A 22,327-nucleotide genomic window follows, 5' to 3' on the forward strand; every position below is an offset into this window, starting at 1 on the left:
TGATTTTCGTGGTAAATCGGTCTGAGTGGCACTACACACGTGAGTGTCATTCCCCCATGTTCCCCTATTAATACAAATAAAATATTATTTTGATATAGGTACTCCATAACGACACCGTACAGATACAGATAATTATAATAATCGATCGAAACAATTTATTTGCTAATTGAGGCACTTTTTTGTTTATTTTCGTACTTTTTCGTATCTTTTTATCTTAATTATGTGTTCACGGTTACTTTATTGTTATTTATATTACTAACCTAACATGTTTGTTTACAACAGACAGTACGAAAAAAATGGCCGTACAACTAATAAAAAAAATTGTGATGAAAAGGCTTATTCTGTAGTAGTTTTCGGTTGTAACTTCAATACAAGTCACACTTAATGCGTAATTGATATATTTTTCACGTTTTTATGTTTCGTTTTAGGGTTGGGAATATAAACCATCTGAAACAAAATGCTGTGGTCAATGTGTTCAAGTATCGTGTGTCATTGAAAACGAAGTGTGGCTAGAAGGTCAAACCTGGAAATCAGACGATAATTGTACAACATTCAGTTGTGAAAAATTGGGAGACCAATATTCGATTGTTAGTCAGCAAGAATCTTGCCCACCGTTCGATAGTTCTTGCGATCCTAAAGACATCTATGTAAAGGGATGCTGTCAATACTGCAACACTACTGGAGAAGCACTAAGTAAGTATAAGAGAGATCAGAATTTACTATCTTTAATAAATTTGATTATTCATTCTTAAGATCAAAAAAATCTAAACTTCTGATACAGACTGCATTGGAATTAGAAAATATATATACGGTGAATTTAAACGATATGGCGCCAAAGAATCCCATACAGTTAGATGAACAAGAGAAGAGTACAGTGTTAATATTTATATGTTTAAAACTTTAAACAACACAAATTAATACGTTATGGAGATAAACTATCTAAGAATAAAATTATCTGGAAAAATTCAACTAGGAGAAGAGATTAAAGAACAAATAACTAAACGAACAGTATAATATGGGTGTATAATCGGTACCAAAACAAAAAAAAAAACAAAATATAACCCGTAATGTCAGTAAAGGTATTAGACCGGTAATTTCGTACATTAAAGGTATAAAATAAAAATTATTTAAGTATATGGCTCCAACAAAGGACCATCCGGATGAGCAGATTGAAGAGTTCTAGATGATATCTCAACGGCACTGAAAGAAACACCAACACACTACACGATTATATGCGGTGACTTTAACGCAAAGATCGGTCTAAATCAGGATGAACAGAAAACACTACTAAGTAAATTTGGATCCAAAGGCAGAAACGAGCCTGGACAAACACTACTAGAATTTCTATTACAACTAAATCTATACCAGATTAATATTTTCTTCTCTAAAAAAGACCACAGAAGATGGACGTGGAAAAGCCCAGATGGCAAGATCAGAAACGAGTCTACATAATCAGTAACAAAAAACAGATATTCAACGATATCACAGTCCTTAATAGCTTTGCCACAGGCAGCGATCATAGAATGGTAAGAGCCAAACTAAAATTAGACTTAATAACAGAAAGATCCAAGATGATTAGGAAGAAAGCCAACCCGATATGGAACGATCCAATTAATTTAAATGAATACCAAGACAATATTAATAAAATCCTACAACAAAATGAATGCATAAATAATGTAAATACCGTAGACAAAAATATCGTAGAGGCTCAAGTAAAATGCTGCCCTAAAAGACGCCAAGATGAGAAAATAACCATTGAAACAAAGCAAATAATGGAAACTAGAAGAGAAATCAAAGAAAACGAAAGGATTGACGAAGAAAAACTACGAAAAATAAATAAAGAAGTATCAAAAGCTATACCGAAAGATTTAAGAAAATTTAAAAATGAAAAGGTACACTGAACTATAGAGGAGAATAAAAATCTGAAAGTCCTGAGAAGACGGCTAAACAATGGAAAATATGAAATACACAAACTAAAGAATAAAGAAAGGTGTCCCCACATCAAATAGAGAAGAACTACTACACATAGTTGAAGACTTCTATCAAGAACTATACACAAGTCAAAGAGAAGACGAAACGAACTTGGAAACCGCCGCATCACGCAAAATCATCAACCAGGGTTCAGAGCTCATGCCAGAGATCACACTAAGCAAAATCCAAGATGCAATAAAAAAGATGAAAAATAACAAAGCACCAGAAGAACATGGAGTCGTAATAGAAGCTATAAATATGGGCGGACGTGCCCTTCTCAACCAAATAAAAATTTTGTATAACCTTTGTTTAACAGATTGTTGCATACCGGAAACATGGAACAATGCAGTAACAATTTTACTGCACAAGAAAGGAAACAAGGCTCACCTAGAAAACTATAGACCAATCAGCTTATGGAACCAGAAGAAGAACCAGAAGAAGAACCAGAAGACTAGAAAAAAAGTTGGATTTCTGTCAAAACCGAGAACAAGCTGGCTACCGCTCAAAATTCGGAACAAACGATCACCTACAAACAGTAAAAACGTTAATAGAAAATTCTATAGAATATAACAGATCAAAAATTCGATAGAATATAACAGATCACTGGTACTTATCTTCGTAGACTTTCACAAAGCCTTCGATAACGTGGAATTAGACAGCATTATAACTGCTCTGAACTGACTGTATACAAAACACTAATAAGACCAGTGCTAACATATGGTTCAGAAACTTGGACACTAACACAGAATGACCAAGAATTGCTCAAACGTTTTGAGCGAAAAATACTAAGACGAATATATGGAGGCATAAAAGAACAAGGTTTGTGGCGCAGGTGTTACAATTTTGAGTTGTATAGAAGATTTGGAGAACCTGACGTTGTAAAATTCATTAAGGTAGCACGCCTCAGATGGATAGGTCATGTAATCAGACGAGAGGAAGATGCCATAGTCAGAAAAGTTTTTGACCGAAGAGGGCCAACGAAGAAGAGGAAGACCGAGACTTAGGTACCAAGACAACCTAGAAAATGATTTGAAGTCTATCGGAATTGGAGCATGGAGAAGAGTTGCCAGAGACAGGGGCGAATGGAGGATTGTTCTGAAGAAGGCTTTGGCTCATAAAGATCTGTAACGCCACTGATGATGATGATGATGATGATAACTGCTCTGAACAATAGTAGAGTATACTACCGGCTTACAAAGTTATTACAAACATTGTACGAAAACGCCACAATGCGTGTAAAACTACATGAGAGAAACCACCAGAGAAATTCATATAAAGCGATGTGTGAGACATGGCGACACTCTCTCACCTAAATTATTTATAACGGTCTTCGAATACGCCTTTAAAATGCTAAAGTGGGAAAATAGACGGGGAAATGCTCAATCATCTGCGTTGTGCGAAGATCTGCGTTCACAGAACCGTGAAGAGTAGCGAAAAATGGGAGAGACCTATGTCCAGCAGTGCACAGAAGAGGTTGCATGATGATGAATGTCGTACACTTCCAAAACTCAGCACAACATGAACATGACACGGAGGTCATCGTTAACGACAGAAATAAGAATATTTCGCTAAATAACAAACAAACCTTAATGTTCAGAACGCATCATGAAGCTATAACGAATCAAAATGGAACAAAAAGGATAAGAAAATTTAATTGATGTCACTTCTTCCGAAATAATATTGTCCCATACATATTACTTATATATTTATTTTAATTTCAGCACAATGTATGGCCCTTCCAGTTCCCGAAAAAGAAACCATTGGACTATTGAAATACTCTGAATGTTCCAATATCAACCCGATCAAGAACTTCACAGAATGTGTCGGTAGCTGTGAATCTGCAACTACCTTTAATCCAGGTACGATTTCTTATGTTTTATGTTTATTATAGAGTTAAATATATTGCTAAATGGTATAAATGGTATTAAAACGATATATAGGATTACGTAAATGGTATTAAACATATACAGAATTATGCTTTATGCAGCTCAGATTTTTATGCATTGCAGTAATCAGTTTATTACTAATATTTCCGTCATGCACAGTATGCTAAGTTAGTTAACTTCCGGGTTACTCAGGTTTCACTATATTTAGTTTATCATTTTGCGTAATTTTACTTTTTAAACATCTATAAAAACATTTCATCTTAAAATATATCAGTATATTCTTTTTCTTCTTCTAGTTCCATGACCGTTATCGATAGTTAAATATATTATGTTCGCTACCATATTCAATATTGTGACTTCATTAACAGCAGCTCTAAATAATGATGTATTCGATTATCCGTAAGATTGTCTTAGATTTTTTAGCCATATTGCTCTTCTTCTACCAGGACCACGTTTACCTTAGATCTTTTCCTAAATGATGCAAAAGTTTATATTTTCAGGGTGTCTCACAATATCACCGAAATATTCCAGATTTGCGCCTCTTTATTATATTGATCAGTTGTGCTGTTTGGTTCAACCGACTAACGATCTGCTCATTTCTAACTCTGTACGACCCAGCATTTTTGTCTTCTAAACTTTTGGATAGTTGTTTCCGTTTGTTTCCGGCGATCTCTTTTAATTTATCTCTTTTTTTGCATGTCTTATCTTCAGCCTAATTATTGCGTGGATTCTCTTGCATTCGTCTTTATTTTTGTTTCTGACTTCTCTTCTTTAGTCAACGAGTTTCAGTATTTCTAGTGTCATCCAACCTGTTTTCTTCTAGTTTTTACTTCACTTCACTTTTTAACTAGTTTTTTTATAACTTTCCGGATCAAATTTTGAGTTGAAGCGACGATGAGAAAAATGACCAATTGAAATGATAAATTGCACAAAGTAATTTGTTTAAATCGTATTTTCTTTTTACAGTTTTGGGAATGTTGCAATCCAAATGTTCTTGTTGTCAAGCTGTCGCCTTCAATGCCTTACAAGTCGAACTTCAATGCCCTGACGGCAGTGTGCTCAAGAAGGACATAGAAGTACCATCCAAATGTAATTGTAACATAACCGCTTGCGAAGGAAACTTGAAAACTATCGAACCTAAGTCCATCGTTCACAGAGGAAGAAGATATGGCGTCTATTAAAAGATAGAATAGTTTGTTTTATGACTAGTGTCACGTGTTTTATTATTAATATGTAAGAGTTTTATTAGAGTTAAATAAAGTTGGTTGATGTTGAGATGAGTTTTGTTTGATTTTAATTTTACTGGTGGAAGATATTTTAATACATACAGGATGATTCTTTGGCAGTTCCAATTACAGATTTTAGAGAAATTTGACATAAGAAATATGTGAAAATTTAGGATGTTTTTTTCATTCCATCGTTACCTGTACTATTGGAAGGTTTAGTTCGTTGGATTTAAAGCAATTAGCAATTAAGTTAAAACTAATTATTTTTCGGCTGATTTGTAAACTATAGTGTTAAATAAAAACAATATCGTATAATCTTTACAATTTTTTTACTATCCCCTATGGGGGATTATATAGGCTGAGGAACACTTTTAAGTGCTTCTAATAGTATTGTTAGTTCATCTGAAGTTATAGCGTCTGAAAAAAACGTGGTGCCTAATAGAAGATTTAACTTAAAGTGATATAACTCATCATCATCATATAACGGGGTCCTACGGCGATTGCCGCTTCCCGCATTTCAGCCTCCATCTTTTCCTATCTCTCCAATCTCCCTCTTCTAAGCCTCTAGATTGCATTGTTTTTGTAATTTCTCTTCTCCAGGAATTTGGTGGTCTTCCCCTTTTCCTTCTTTTTGGCGGAACATACATTAAGGCTTTCTTTGGCCCATGCTCCTCCTCCATTCTCATCACGTGACCATACCATTGTAATTGCCTTCCTTGTATTCTATCTGAAAGAGTATCTCTAATTCCTGTACGGTTTCGTATTTCCTCATTCCTGATTCTTTCCATTCTCGATACTCGACATGACCTTCTAAGATAATCCATTTCCACAAAACGTCTACTTTATCTCGTTCATTCTTTGTCATCGTCCAACATTCGCCACCATATGTGGTAATTGGTTCTACAATTGCTCTGTATACGCGAAGTTTGGTATGCATCTTTATTTTATTAGACCACAGTAATGAATTCAGTATTCGGATGCATTTTTTCCCTTGGGTTATTCGGTTTTGTACATCTATCTTAACTCTGCCATCTGCTGATATGATGCTTCCTAGATATTTATACTGGTTGCAGCCTTTTATGACTGCGTTTTCAAGCCTCAGATCTGTGGTATTTCCTCCAATTTTTAAATATTCTGTTTTGCTTATGTTTACAGTAAGCCCCTATTTGGCATATTCCTCAAATAATTTTCGATTCATATAATTTATATCTTCCTCATCGGTTGCAACCACCACCTGATCATCTGCAAACAACAATGTATACAGAGTTTCTTGTCCCACTTCGATGCCCATAAATCTACATTTATTTCTCCAATTCCTCAATGCTTCTTGGACGTATATTTTAAAGAGTGTCGGTGACAAACAGCATCCTTGCTTTAGGCCTTTAGTGACTTTAAAGTCATTTGAGGTTCTGGTTTCAATTTTTATACAACTAACTGCATTTTCGTACAATTTATATATCGCTCGGATATACGTCGAATCCAATCCGGACCTTTTGAGGACCTCAAACATTTTCTTTAACGGGACACTATCATATGCTTTCTCAAGGTCTATAAATACCAAATGGGTCTCTCTACTTCTTTCGACACGCTTTTCAATTATTTGTCGTAGGATAAATATATTATCAAGGCAGGATCTCCCGGTACGAAAGCCGCTTTGTTCTTCAATATCTTGTATCTGTCTTTCAACCCTCTTCTTTAATATTCTGCCGTACAACCGGCCCACAGAGCTCGTCACACTAATACCTCTATAATTGGAACAGTCTCTTTTATTCCCTCTCTTATATATGGAGCTTATATAAGATTTATTCCAATCTTTAGGAATTTCCTGGTCTCCACACATACATTTATTGAAAAGGTCTACTATTAATTCTAAAAGTGCAGTCGGCCCATATTTAACCAGCTCTATGGGAATGTCTCCAGGCCCTGCGGCTTTTCCGTTTTTAACCTCTTTTAAGGTTTCCGTCAATTCAGATAATGTTATTATAGGGATTTCCTGTCTTTCGTCTCTGTTGTCTATTAATTCCCTTATCTTTTCCCATCTGTACTCTACTCTATCCTCTTTCAGCAGTTTCGTATAATATTTTTCCCATACATAACTTTATGAGAGAAATGTTGTCTTCATTTTTCTCATTTTTCCTAAACTGCTTTAATGTTTTCCAAGCTTGCGCCACTTTTGTTCCACCCATAAATCTGTCCAGTTCATCACACTTAGCCTCCCAGTTTATATTTTTCGCCTTATCCACGTCTTTTTTAACTTCTCTATTCCATTTAGCGTATATTTCTCTGTCTTGAGGATCTTTGGATTGAAGCCATATGTGATATGCTTGTTTTTTCTTGAGAACTTTCTCTTCTAGTTCCGTTGACAACCATTCAGGTTTTCCTTTTTTCCGATTTTCAACTTTTCCCAGTGCTTCATTTGCCGCTTCATGAATATATTTTTTAATTACCTTATACAGACTTTCAGGGTCTAAGTCCTTTGTTTCTATATTTTTTATTTTCTGAGCTATTCTAATTTTATATAAGAACTTTGTCGAATCTTGTTTAAAGCTTTCCAGGTTATATTTTATGTTTTCTATGGTTGTTCCTATGTCTGTTACTTCATCATTTTTGTGACTTGATTGTTCTCTCTTAAATGTCACCATTACTTTTGCAATAATCATATGTTGGTCACTTCCACATTCTGGCCCTCTAAACACCTTCACGTCCTTCGTTTTTAGTTTAGAATCTTTACGATGAATGAAATAGTCAATTATTGATTTTAAATTCCTGGTAGGCTGCGTCCATGTAAATTTATGTATATTCTTATGGGGGAAAAAACCATATAATGTTTCTTCCCACATGGGGGAATGGAAACTCTTCTATATGAAAACCATATATGGTGATATAACTACAACGTATAAAAAATTTTCGTTTATATTGAAAGATAACACCAATCTTGGTCGTTTATATCCAATGACAATAGGTCATGTTTTGTACAAGAAACTAGGAATTTTTAATATTATTCATCTGAAACGAATTCGTAGGAATAGAATTAAGATGCCAGTAGATTCCATACATAACGCAAACAGTCTTATAAATAATAATAGTCTAAAGGAAGACGATTTAAGAGCCTTTATTTCGGGTCATTTATTAGAGAGCAAGGGTTTAGTTCGGGATATTGATACTCAGTTTGATACTGTATATTTACAGTAACGAAAATATTAAATCGCCTTCACGTTCTTAAATGTTAAACGAATGCATAGAAACGTCAAAAAAATGGTAGAGTATGTTGTAAAACGAACTGTTATTGTAGATTTTGAAGGTAATATAGTGCCTCAGTATGTTAGTATAAACCGGTTGTATGTTATCCAGTCCAAAATACGGTCACATTTCAAAACAGTGTAGGTCTCAAAACCTATGGATTCGTTGTAGAATCACTCCGTAAATAAAAATGCAAATCACTCACGCGGAAATATAGATGTTAGTTGCATTCATTGCAAGAGTAATAAATACGTTTCGGTTTCAAAAATTCGGTTTTCGAAATCTTAAAAAAGCTAATTGGACCCAATAGTCCGATCTGATTGATCAAAATTTTATTTCTATTCAAAAACTATTCGGGCAGCTTGTCTACCACAGAGAAATATGATTTCCTAATAGAAAGTATTAGTAATGCATTTTCAAAATCCATTCCGACTTATATATATACAAGGATTTCCACAGTTTTCACTGTATTCCTTCACTCAACCGTTTTCTCCAATTTTTCCTGTTTAGCCAGTCCCCTTCCTGTAGGTTTCTTCTACTCATTGCTTCGTCCACCTCATCTCTGAAAGATCTTCGGGGTCTGCCTCTCTTTCTTCTTCCTATCGGGCTCCACTCTGTTATTCTATTTATCCACCAATTTTGGTCTGCTCTTCTGACATGTCCGTACCAGGTTAACCTCTTCTGTTCGATGTAGTCTATTATGTCGGAGTTCATTCCGATTCTCCTCTTAATCTCCATGTTATTTATGCTATCTCTTCTTGTTACTCTGCAGCTTCTCCTTAGGAATTCCATCTCTGTTGCTCTTATTTTGTTTTTGGTTTTCTTATTTATTGTCCAATTTTCACACCCATAAGTGAGGATACTTCTTGTCATGGTATTATATATTTTTTTCTTTGTTTTCATGCTGATGTTCTTATCCCATAGTACCGGGTTCAATTTTCGTATGCAGTCTCTTGTTTGTCCTAGTCTATTTTTTATATCTTCCTCCGTTGTTCCTTTGTTTGATATTATGAAACCTAAATACTTATACTTGTCTGTTCCTTTGATTTGTTTACCTTCGTCTATTTCCAGCTGTTTTATTTCTGTATTCTCCGTTGTTAGGTATTCAGTTTTCTTTAGGTTTATTTCCATCCCATTCTTTGTATATTCCTGCTCCAGTTTTCTCATCATAAAACTGAGGTCATCCTGGTCTTGTACGATCACTATTTGGTCGTCGGCAAAACTTAGCGTATATAGATATTCGTTCCTTACTGGTATACCCATTCCTTCGCACTTTCTTTTCCATGGTTTCAGGGTTTTTTCCAGGAATACTTTGAACAGGGTGGGGAATGTGGAGCAACCCTGTAGTAGTCCCTTTGTCGTCTTAAATGGACTGCATATAAACCCAAAATCGTATTAAACGACTACCTCCTCCTTGGTGGAATTTCGAATGTGAACAAGTTGTTTCTAACAGGAAAAATGCTTTAAAAACATATAAAAGTAATTCTAGTTTCGCTAATTATGCTTCGCTAAAAATTCTCACATTAAAAGCCAAAGAAAGTTGGAGAAACTGGTGTTCATCTTTAAATAAAAATGGGCCTATAAAAAATGTCTGGAACGAGGCAAGAAAATATACTCCAAGTATTTCATCCTAGTGATGGCTTGATTTAAGAATTTTTTGACAAAATAGCATCTCCGTGAGTTAACACTGCTACAACGATTCAAAATACTCTTATAATTTCAAGTCACTTTTTTGTAAAATCCATTTACACGGGAAGAACATGACTTTGCACTAACCAATAGATCTAACACCACTTCGAGTTACGATATTAAATATTCTATGCTTACACAACTTCCGAATATAGCGAAAAATGTATTTTTAAAGATGCTAAAATTGATATACTAAGAATTGTTATTGTCATACCAATCCTTAAACTAGATACAATCATATAGGCTAAACTCTTTGATGGCATGTCTTGAAGATTTTAGAAAGAATGACTAAAGGTAGATTAAAATGGTGGAAACTCATAATAAATTAGCTTGTCAAAAGGGGGTTGGTTGTCTAGATGCTCTTTATACTCTTGTGCTTGACATAACCAATAATTATTTCAGAAACAATGACCTTTTTGCCCTTTTCATATACGTAGAAAGTGCGTGTGATAATATATGCCTATAAGATGTTGAAATTATTTCACATTCCACATCATATAGTCAACATAATTATTAAATTTTATGTCAACAGAAAAGAATTTTTAAGAAATTTTAATAACAAAATTGTAGGTCCAAGAAATAACAACAACGGACTTCCACAATGTTCAGTTTTGAGCCCTTTTCTTTTTAATTTGTACACTGTTGATTAACACCAATTAAGTTTTAATCATATTCCGTTTAAAATAGTACAGTATGCAGATGACCTTTGCATAAATGATGACGTGAAAATAAAAAAAATGATACCATTATGCCTTGTCTTAAAGATATCTTTGGTGTTGTGCATGATGGTCAATATCAAATAGTCTACAGATTTCCTGTTCCAAGTCTGAAATTTGTGTTTTCAGTAGACAGCAACATACCTAAATTAAGTCACATTACCCTACGAGTAGGTTCTTATCATTTTTCTCTTAAGAACTCCGTCAAATATCTTGACATGGTACGTAATAGGAATTTAACACGGAAAATACATATTAATTACATGTTAGACTGATGTATAAAAGGGTTAATTTTTAAAAAAATGGTCACTAAACTTGGTGGGTAGCTGGTGTTGATACGGCTTTACTATTTGATCGTACCTATATCAGGTCCATATTGGATATGGCTGTGTCTTGCACGGCTCTGCTAGTTCACAGATTTTAAATAAAATAGATCTTGTAGAACCCAGTACCACGTGTATGTCTTGGTGCCATAAAAACAACTCAAGTTAAACCTCTTCATGTAGAAGAAATTGCAGTTATCATTAACCAGATTAAAAGAGTACCCTTAAAGCCTCTAACCTCAGGAAACAGGGTAAATTATTATTTATCACACTTCAGTAATATCCTTGAACAAGGAAGAGTTTTTGAAAAGACACGACCTCACTCTTACAACTCACTTAACTCATACTTTAGGTAATTCTTCTCCGAAAGTCCTCGAAAATAAGTAGTATTAAGGAACAGATACATTTTCATTTTTATCACCAAAAGAACCGTAGAGCTAATAGCGAGCAATGATGTTTGATTCAGATTCTACGAGTTCAGACAAAAGGACTACTTGTCCAGAGTCACTTAACATTAGAACAACAGAGTTAACAACACAAAACAAAAACTGAGCACTACTGTTCATTTCTTATTGTCTATAAGTTTAAATTTTATGGAAGGCTTCATTGATCAATTTGTTTTATTTCATACAAAGACACTACGTTTTTGCACTTAGAGGTTTTTCGTTGGTGAACAAGTAGATCGTGCAGTTTGCGTGTCTATTGGTTACTTCTTAGGCAGTAGGTGGGCTTGAGCGATTGTGAAAGGGCATTAAAAAGGGCTTGCCCGTTGCCTACAAGACCAAGCCAAGTAAATCAACCGTCAATTGTAAAAAAATAAAACCCGCTCAATACCTTGTTGGTTATACCCTGTTCACACAATTCTTAAATAAATTTTTTTGCAAACAATTTTCGGAGTGGAAATCGAAACGTCGAATATCAGTCAAAAACGTAATCTTCTTTACGATCAATTGTGGCCTAATCCCACATAAACATAATATTTAACTTAGAGTAATTTGAAACCGATCAATCAGGGGTCAGGGGCAACAGAGATAGCATGTAATTCTATTTGCACCCTTTCTCTAGCGATACTCTTCTGCTGCCTCTAGCAATTTTATACTTTTGGCTATATACTGTGCCTCTAGTAAGCATATGCTCGAATATGTAAACTTTATTTGTTTTAGTTCTTAATGAGAACAAGAATAGATGTAATAGTTTCTTAGCTTGTAACATGATGTTTTTTGAAATAAAAAATACTTTGTAGTGGAGAAAGTATGTATAATAATATATTTTTACACAAAATTTTTGTACTCATAATTTACACAATTTTTCATCAAAATAATTTTGAATCATACAATTTGATTACAAACGACATAATATCTTCAGTTAAAATTTTATTATTTTCTATAGCTGCAAAATGTCCTATTGATGGATAAGTATTATACTGGATTATATTTGGGTATTTATCTCGGAGGAATTCTTCTGGTTGATAGACAATTTCGTTTTCGAAATAAGCACAAGCACATGGTATCTTTTTATCAATCGGAATACTGAAAAAATAATTATTAGAATGGCTGTACATTTATTTCCAACAAAGAACAATCAACAGAAGGAAGATTACATACTTTACTCTACTTAAAAATACTTACTCTTCATAAGCAAGTTGGAAATTTATTATTCTGTCTTATAATGATAAATCATATTTTACTTTTATAAAAGTTAAAGGACGTTAAATAAACTAGTTATGTAACTTTTGTTCATACAATAATGTGTCAAAAATATTTTTTTAAATGAAATGCCCTGTAAAAGAGTATCAAAGTATTGAGACAATTAGAATCATTTCACAATTATTATTCTAATATGAAGTGTGAATTTCATATTTTTAAACAATAAAAAATATTATAGTTTTTAAAAAACATGAAAATTTTGGTGAGATGAAATTGAAGGTGAGTGAAAAACTCAATAAAAAGGTGCTAAAATGAAGAAATGCAGGAACTATAGAGGAAAGTCTGGCCATCATACAAGAAACAGTGAGAGAAATAAAAGAACAACACCTGAAGAAAGATACAGAGAAACGGAAATCGTGGATGACCGATGAAATACTTAAACTTATGGATCAGAGAAAAAAAGAACAAAGAAAATCTCCAAGAATATAAGAGAATACACATCATCGTCAGAAGAAAGATAAGAGAAGCCAAAGAGAAACAAAAAACAGAACAATGTCAAGAAATAGAGGAGTATCAGAGTCGATATGATAACTTCAATGTCCATAAAAAGGTGAAGGAAATAGCTGGAAATTTCCGAAAACGCAACAGCGGAAAAATAAGAGATGATGAAGGCAATCTTGCAATAATCAAAGAAGATAAAAAGAAAGTATGGGATGAATATTTTAAGAAACTTTTCCACGACCTTAGAACAATACGAACCAACCATTGAAGAAAATTCAGGTCCCGAAATCCTACCAGAAGAAATAACGGCAGTGGTCAGACAAATGAAGGATGGAAAGGCACCGGGACTTGAAATTCCTGCAGAACTGCTGAAGCTATTAGATGTAGCAGCAGAGTGGCTCAAATCGGAGTTCGTACCATTGGCCAAAAAATCAGGAGCAAAAGAGTGTGAACACTATAGGACCATAAGTTTAATGAGCCATCTTCTGAAGCTGTTTTTAAAAGTCGTCCACAAAAGAATTTACCGAAAACGCGAGGAAAAAATTGCGGCAAATCAGTTTGGATTTGTAAACGTCGTTGGTACGAGGAAAGCTTTATTTAGCGTGCAGGTATTGTTTCAGAAATGTAGAAATGTCAGTTATGATGTTTTTGCATGCCTGATTAACTACAATAAGGCTTTTGATAGAGTCAGGCATGAACAAATGATGGAAGTGCTGAAGGGGACAGGGATTGTCGGAAAAGACCTAAAAGTAATAGCTAACCTGTATTGGAATCAATCAGCGGTGGTCCGAATATATGAAGAATATAGGTTTCAAAACCTTAAACCTTAAAAGAGGTTAAAAACGGAAAAGCCGCAGGGCCTGGAGACATTCCCATAGAGCTGGTTAAATATGGGCCGACTGCACTTTTAGAATTAATAGTAGACCTTTTCAATAAATGTATGTGTGGAGACCAGGAAATTCCTAAAGATTGGATTAAATCTTATATAAGCTCCATATATAAGAGAGGGAATAAAAGAGACTGTTCCAATTATAGAGGTATTAGTGTGATGAGCTCTGTGGGCCGGTTGTACGGCAGAATATTAAAGAAGAGGGTTGAAAGACAGATACAAGATATTGAAGAACAAAGCGGCTTTCGTACCGGAAGATCCTGCCTTGATAATATATTTATCCTAAGACAAATAATTGAAAAGCGTATTGAAAGAAGTAGAGAGACCCATTTGGTATTTATAGACCTTGAGAAAGCATATGATAGTGTCCCGTTAAAGAAAATGTTTGAGGTCCTTAAAAGGTCCGGATTGGATTCGACGTATATCCGAGCGATATATAAATTGTACGAAAATGCAGTTAGTTGTGTAAAAATTGGAACCAGAACCTCAAATGAATTTAAAGTCACTAAAGGCCTAAAGCAAGGATGCTGTTTGTTACCGACACTCTTTAAAATATACGTCCAAGAAGCATTGAGGAATTGGAGAAATAAATGTAGATTTATGGGCATCGAAGTGGGACAAGAAACTCTGTATACATTGTTATTTGCAGATGATCAGGTGGTGATTGCAACCGATGAGGAAGATATAAATTATATGAATCGAAAATTATTTGAGGAATATGCCAAATGGGGGCTTACTATAAACATAAGCAAAACAGAATATTTAAAAATTGGAGGAAATACCACAGATCTGAGGCTTGAAAACGCAGTCATAAAAGGCTGCAACCAGTATAAATATCTAGGAAGCATCATATCAGCAGATGGCAGAGTTAAGATAGATGTACAAAACCGAGTAACACCCAAGGGAAAAAATGCATCCGAATACTGAATTCATTACTGTGGTCTAATAAAATAAAGATGCATACGAAACTTCGCGTATACAGAGCAATTGTAGAACCAATTACCACATATGGTGCCGAATGTTGGACGATGACAAAGAATGAACGAGATAAAGTAGACGTTGTGGAAATGGATTATCTTAGAGGGTCATGTCGAGTATCGAGAATGGAAAGAATCAGGAATGAGGAAATACGAAACCGTACAGGAATTAGAGATACTCTTTCAGATAGAATACAAGGAAGGCAATTACAATGGTATGGTCACGTGATGAGAATGGAGGAGAAGCGGTGGCCAAAGAAAGCCTTAATGTATGTTCCGCCAGAAAGAAGGAAAAGGGGAAGACCACTAAATTCCTGGAGAAGAGAAATTACAAAAACAATGCAATCTAGAGGCTTAGAAGAGGGAGATTGGAGAGATAGGAGAAGATGGAGGCTGAAATGCGGGAAGCGGCAATCGCCGTAGGACCCCCGTTATATGATGATGTGAGGTTTCAAAAGATAATGGTAAAGGCATCTCAATAAATGGAGTCAAGCTCAATAACCTGTGGTATGCAGATGATACAATAGTGTTTTCCAATACCATAAAAATGCTGCAAAACTTAAGTAACTAAATAACGGAAACAAGTAGAATATATAGACTGGATATAAAAACCAGCAAAACCAAACTAATGATCATCAGCAAAGAAAATATAACTGGAGCAAATCTGTATGTGAACCAAATGAGAATTGAACGTGTCTCACAGTACAACTATAATCAATGAGTAGTGGGACAATGCCCAAAAGATTAAATGTCGCATCGGAAAAGCAAAAGTGCATTCTTGACTATGAGCTCTGATGGAAAAGTCGACATGGAAGGCGGAAACTCTATCAAAACTTCAGGCTTTTGAAGCTAGGAAGAAGATAAAGAGAATCAGACCAAAAAAAAACATTTTAAGTATTAACGTAGCACCTGTACAGCTATTTGAAAATGACCTTTGTTCTCTCAAATGGGATAAACAAATATAATAGTTTAAAAACTACTTGACCGGATTGGGCCCATCTTTCGCAAATGTAGTAACTACATAAAAACTCAGAATATGAAATGTGTTTTAAAAGTTTTTATTGTTTATTTTAATAATAATTAAGTATAAACAATTGAAAAACAAGCTTACTTTCAGGTTTTATTTGCAATAACTTTTTTGTTTATAAACAGTTTTTTTATTTAGAAAATCGCATTTTAAAGAGCAAGTATCTTCAAGAAAGTTGTCTGTTAAACGATTTTATGTAGAGTGTGTATTTTTTCACAATATTGAAATTAATTTAAAAAGTCGCATTTTTTTACTTAAATGTCATGACGCAGTAAAAGTTTCGATAACCACGAGATGATCTGCCTTTTTTGTTGCCTTCCCCAGATAGAGTATGTTTCAACTGTAGTGGCGGAAATTTCTAGGAACAGTAAAGCCTCAGCAAATAAAGCAGTGGCGTTCCAAAAAATACTCATGAATTAAATCAAATTGTTAAAGATAGGTACACACAATGTATTAAACAATGATATTAGATTATATTTTTGGCAGTATTGTACTACATTTTAATACACTTGAGTGCAAAAAAATCGACTCAAAATTATTTTGCGAAAGTCTATCTCCTGTTTCAATCTAAAAGGTGTAAATTTAATAATATTTATTGTACAATTATTATCTTCATTATTGAGTTTGAAAAAAGTTTTGGTTTTTGGTAAATCGGGTGACCTATTACAAATAAATAATGCAACACGTAGAGAGGGGGTCAGAATTCGATTCATTGAAATCGACACGCACCGACTTAACGCGTTCGGTTAACATATTCATATTAGGCATTAATTTCCATAGCGATGCACTAAAACATGAGTCAATTAAGTTCGCAACTGCATAACGAATGGATACCACATCTGTCAAAGCAGCTCAAGCAGTAGCATTATTGAGAGAATACCTGAGCCAGAGGGCCGTGGCAAACCGACTAAATTTAAGACAATCTGCTGTGTCCCGAGTATATCGTCAGTACCAAGATACTGGTGATTATGTCCGCCGACAAGGAGGAGGCCGTAAACGAACAACAACAAAGAGAGATGATCGATTTCTTGTATCTAAATCTCTGAGAAATCTACATTTGACTGGTGCTAATCTCAAAGAAGAGCTTAGAGAGGTCCGAGGTGTGGTTACTAGCGTTTGGACAGTCAGAAGGAGACTTAAAGCAGCCAACCTGACACCAAAAAGGGCAGCTACGAGTCCCAAGCTAACTGCAACCCAGACGTAAAGGCGACTAGAATTTGCTCGCGAACATCTGGATTAGGACGACTATCAATGGAGTCAGGTATTATTCTCCGACGAAAGTAGGATCTGCCTACATGGCAACGAAAAGAGGCGTCGAGTCTATAGAAGGCCAGGAGAACGATTTGTTCAATGTTGTATACGAGAAATTGTGTCATATGGAGGCGGTTCTTGTATATTTTGGGCAGGCATTTCCAAGGATAGGAAAACCGAGGTGGTTTTCGTGCCTGGTGGAGGACGTGGTGGAGGTTTAACGTCGGATCGTTACATCAGAGATATTTTGGAGAAAATGTGGTTTTATACGTGGGATTTATTGATGATGCCTTTATTTTATTGCATGATAATGCACGATGTCATACCGCACGAGTCACCACCACCTATCTGACTGAGATCGGTATACCTACAATAAATTGGCCGGCGTTGGGACCGGACATAAATCCAATAGAGTATGTTTGGGATGAGCTTAAACGAAGGGTTCGAAACAGAAATCATGCACCAAGGAGCATAATGGAATTGAGGGCTGCGGTTAATGATGAATGGGAAGCAATTTCTCAAGAATTTATTATAAAAGTCATCCGATCCATGCGAAATCGACTGGAAAGTGTGATTAGGAATAGGGGTGGTAATATCAGATATTGAAAAATAAAAAAAAAATTCGTAATTGATGATTTCTCTGTTCATTACGTCTTTCTTGGGATAGTTGCAATGATGAATATTTGAGAAACTCTGTTCATATAGCATATTGTTTTTATAATGCGTCTTCCAAATAATGAAATAGTGGTTTTTGTAAGTTCAATAATAAAGTTACTGTTTGCACATTACATCTTGTTATTTTCATACTTCTTACATTAAAACGGAAGGTGTAATCTCAAATATCGCTTTTGAGTCGATTGTTTTGCACTCAAGTGTAGATATTATTATAATATATCACATATATATTATTGTCTATATGCGAAATCATAGATACGTATTACAGATTACAGTATTAATAAATATTAATTACAAAGATTGTTTTAACTTTAAAACCTTTATTATTTATATTATTACTCACTTAAACGTCACGTATATGCGAAATCATAGATACGTATTACAGATTACAGTATTAATAAATATTAATTACAAAGATTGTTTTAACTTTAAAACCTTTATTATTTATATTATTACTCACTTAAACGTCACAAAGTTAAATAGAAGAATATACGAAATGATTGTAATAAAGTAAAAAAATAATACATACATACAGGACAGTTTGGAAAACTTATATTCACATAGGTTACATAGGTAAATCGTAATGTTAAATTATATTAGTCACTTTCATAATCAGATGCACTGTCGTCGTCACTAGAATCATTCAAATCAATCCTTAATTCTTTAGTAATTACATCTATGCGACGTTCACTTTCCAAATACTTATCTTCAACCTTGACAACATGTTCACACACTTTCTTCCAGTTATCTACAGTTACTCTAGCAAATTCCTGTTCTACCAACACTTTTACGTCTTCTTACTTAAAATAAACGTTTTGTTTTGCAACTTCATTTTTTATTTCCGCTCAAACCATTTCTATAGAGTTCAAGGCTAAATGATATGGCGGAAGTTTTAAAGAAACATGTCCACATTCTTGCAGCACTTTGTCAACTTTATATTGAATATGATCTTGTTTGTGTCGTTTGATGATTTCATACAATTGCGGTTTTAACATTGACGTTACAAATGGTAAATTTTTTCTGTCATTCAAGATATCATATCCATTTTTTTAGAATTACTGGTGGGTGCTTTATTAATTTGTACATTATGATATGACGCATTATCAGTAACAACAACAGATCCGACAGGCAAATTGGGGATTAACTACTGTTCTTTCATCCATTTTTCATAATTTTCTGAATTCATATCATCACGATAATCTCCTGTCTTAGCTCCTGACTTAAAAATCAAAAGGGCATTCTGTATGAATCCCATCTCCCCACCACTATGTACGATAACCAACCTACTTCTTTTGAAATGTTTTTGAACAATCCTTTGCCACTGTCATCTGTCCAGCTATTTGGCGTAGTGTGTCCTGCATGTACATAGGTTTCATCAACATATACAATTGACTTACCTTCGTTTCTGTAATATTTAATTTCGTCCAAATATTTAATGCGTAGAGCACCAATATCATTCCGTTCAATTAATAAACGTCGATTATCTTTCGTTTTCTTCCATTTAAATCCCAAATCTTTCACAAATCTATAGCGAGAACACACATTCCAGTCCACTCGTACACCTCTTCAAGCCTTTTCTGCAAAAGCTTCAATGATACACAACAACGTTCATTCTCATGAAAACGACGAATGGTATTTCTAATGAACTGTTTGTCATACTCCCTCAAGTCTGTCATGGTTGCTTTCCTTTTAGCAAGTGTTATAGCTGAAAATTTTAGTGTATTATTTGACTCTGCGTTTGTTAACATACTCGCTTGTTGAATGATTCTTTCTACTGTACGTAAAGATACTCCAGTCGCTTCAATCACACGTTGGTTAATATTGGTTCAATTATCTTCAGGAAATAGTATTTGCATATATTTAAATACATTGAAAACTATTCCTTTGGATTCTGGTGTCAATCTGATTTGTTTACTCGTACTACACTTAACCATCTCCATTCTACAAAATAGTTCTAATACGCGTGGTAGCACCTTTTTTGTTGTGACTCGACAACATAATGAGACTAAATTACAAACTCGTTTGAAATCCAGTGACTAGAAATTCTCGGAAATAATTATTATCAGTTCTTTATATGTCCTTAACGAGTGGTTAAGGAGTCATTAATAATGACTTTATAATTACTGATTTAAGGTAACTGATACTAAATAAGAAATTAACTTTTACCAAACTTTATACAGTATCAATTATTAAAGATGGTATTATAACAAACAAGAAGTTTGGTATCTATAAAACAATCTGTGTACAATCAAATTCCATTTATTATTTAAGTAAGTAATAATTTTGTAATTAGAGCGATTTCTTCAAATAATTGAATTTGTTTAATACTGCAACGCCACTGCATGGGCCTGATCATAGATATTCTATTGTCTGCGCGATCAACTATTTCGTGGAAGGGCTCGCCATTCGATTTGAAATAAGCTTTACTCCAGTTTAAAAAAGCGGCCAGTAATTTTTCGATTTTTCAAGTGAATTTTCGGCTTCGTTTCATGGCGTAATAAACTATAAACAACTTATAAATTTAATTTATTTATTTAATTCTTTGAATAAAAAAAAACAAAAAACTAGTGTTAATTGTTAATGTAGATAAGTGGCTTAATTGATTTATACCGTTATATAATTTTATTATTGTTTATTTAATATTTAGCTATATCCCTTATATATATATATATATATATATATATATATATATATATATATATATATATATATATATATATATATAACTATATAACTTATGCCTCGCAGTTTATTACTTACTTGTGTAAACCAATTTTCAATCCCCTCACTGTAATATTCTCACAATAATATCTGGCAGCTGTTGTAGATTTCTGTGGAAACCAATAATAAAACAGAATTGAGTCAATAAAAATGGTCAAATCTAATTGTTCTAATCCAGCTGTAGACGAGAACACATTCGTTCTATTCGCACCAACTGATAACTTCTCAACACTGTAAATGATTAAGGCTAATGGACTGCTGTCGAGAATGTTACCTTAAAATATGCAAAATTAGCAAAAAATTTTGTGATAAAAGATATTCTGGAAGCCAATTCAATGTAAGTATAAGATTAGCTCAAAAAATATACAATGTTCTTATAGGTGTTTCAAAAATCTTAAATTATATATATATATATATATATATATATATATATATATATATATATATATATATATATATATATATATATATATTCGCTATGTGCAAGTTCCGAAGAGCGACACCTAGTGGCATAAATCATCGAAGGTGTTAACACATTCACGACGGGTAGTATTTCCACTGAAACTATTAAAATACGATTCGGGCCCCGGGCATCCTGTATCAAGATTTTATTCATATACGATTCGGGTCTCCGGCGTCCCTAATAGTGCCGTTTTTTAAACGTTGTTTTTTTCATATAAACAAATATTCTTAAAATTCTAATATGTGAAATAAATGTCAACAATTATGTTTTAAATACAAGGTTTTATCAGGAACTAAATATAATAAAAAATAAGACTAATTTTTAAAAGAAAAAATCTATTTTATTTATAAAAGAAATGCCTGGACAAAATTAACAAATATGCATTAAAAATTAATTTACATGGTTTTCGTTGAAACAAGGTAAACAGTATCCTGGCTGACCTGTACAATCAGCACAATAGCTGATTACTTTTCTAACTTTCTTATCTGCTTCTCGACTTAAAAGTGATTTCCGTAACGTTGTGTAACATCCTACACACTTTTTCCTTGGTTTGCGTCCTTTACCCTCCGGTTTTACAAATGTATGGATTTTTCGTTTTGGTGTTTTATTTATTGTATCTCTAGTATCCGTAGTAACTAATGACCGAGCTAATTGCCTTCTAAATTGTAACATAGACAACTTTTTTCCTGTGGCCAACTGAAAAACGACCCATGCATTTACAACACACGTTCCAAAAAGCAACGCTTAGTGATTTCCTCAAAACCGTAAAATAGGCGGACATTTGATCACTTATATCCACACCTTTTTTAGCTTTATTGTAATCAATAATACATTTTGGTTTTTTTTATTTCATTACCTTTTCTATCTTTTTTACCAGTTTCTACAAGAATCGCTTCATGTGTGACATCAGAGGTGATCATCAAAACTGGTCTCTTATCTATCCACTTTATTATTCTTAAATTCCCACTTTCTTCTCCATACACCTCAGATTTCTTCATCTTTCTTTCAAAAGATTTTGGAATCCCTTTCCTATTAGATCGAAGTGTTCCGCAATATTTGATATTTCTTAGATACAATTCGTTCACTAAAGAAATGCTGGAATAGAAATTATCAGCGTATAAGGTTC

The 22,327-nt window shown here is 33.9% G+C and overlaps 2 protein-coding genes across 3 annotated transcripts in view; one reads left to right on the plus strand and one right to left on the minus strand.

Annotated features, from left to right (window-relative positions):
• Positions 1-5,132, plus strand: part of Hml (hemolectin) — a 98,960-nt gene extending 93,828 nt beyond the window's left edge. For both annotated transcript variants that reach the window (XM_072529235.1, XM_072529236.1), the window contains 3 exons: positions 429-693; positions 3,693-3,830; positions 4,824-5,132. In XM_072529235.1, the coding sequence (XP_072385336.1) occupies positions 429-693; positions 3,693-3,830; positions 4,824-5,038 (618 nt within the window). In that variant the 3' untranslated portion in view covers positions 5,039-5,132. The remainder of the gene's footprint in view (positions 1-428; positions 694-3,692; positions 3,831-4,823) is intronic.
• A 7,171-nt stretch (positions 5,133-12,303) lies between these two features.
• Positions 12,304-22,327, minus strand: part of LOC140438188 (juvenile hormone epoxide hydrolase 2-like) — a 28,392-nt gene continuing 18,368 nt past the window's right edge. The window contains exons 5-6 of the mRNA XM_072527899.1: positions 20,778-21,012; positions 12,304-12,580 (exon numbers count right to left, since the gene is read on the minus strand). Coding sequence (XP_072384000.1) covers positions 12,364-12,580; positions 20,778-21,012 — 452 coding nt within the window. The 3' untranslated portion in view covers positions 12,304-12,363. The remainder of the gene's footprint in view (positions 12,581-20,777; positions 21,013-22,327) is intronic.

This window comes from Diabrotica undecimpunctata, chromosome 4 (assembly GCF_040954645.1).
Source record: "Diabrotica undecimpunctata isolate CICGRU chromosome 4, icDiaUnde3, whole genome shotgun sequence".
NCBI lineage: Eukaryota > Metazoa > Arthropoda > Insecta > Coleoptera > Chrysomelidae > Diabrotica > Diabrotica undecimpunctata.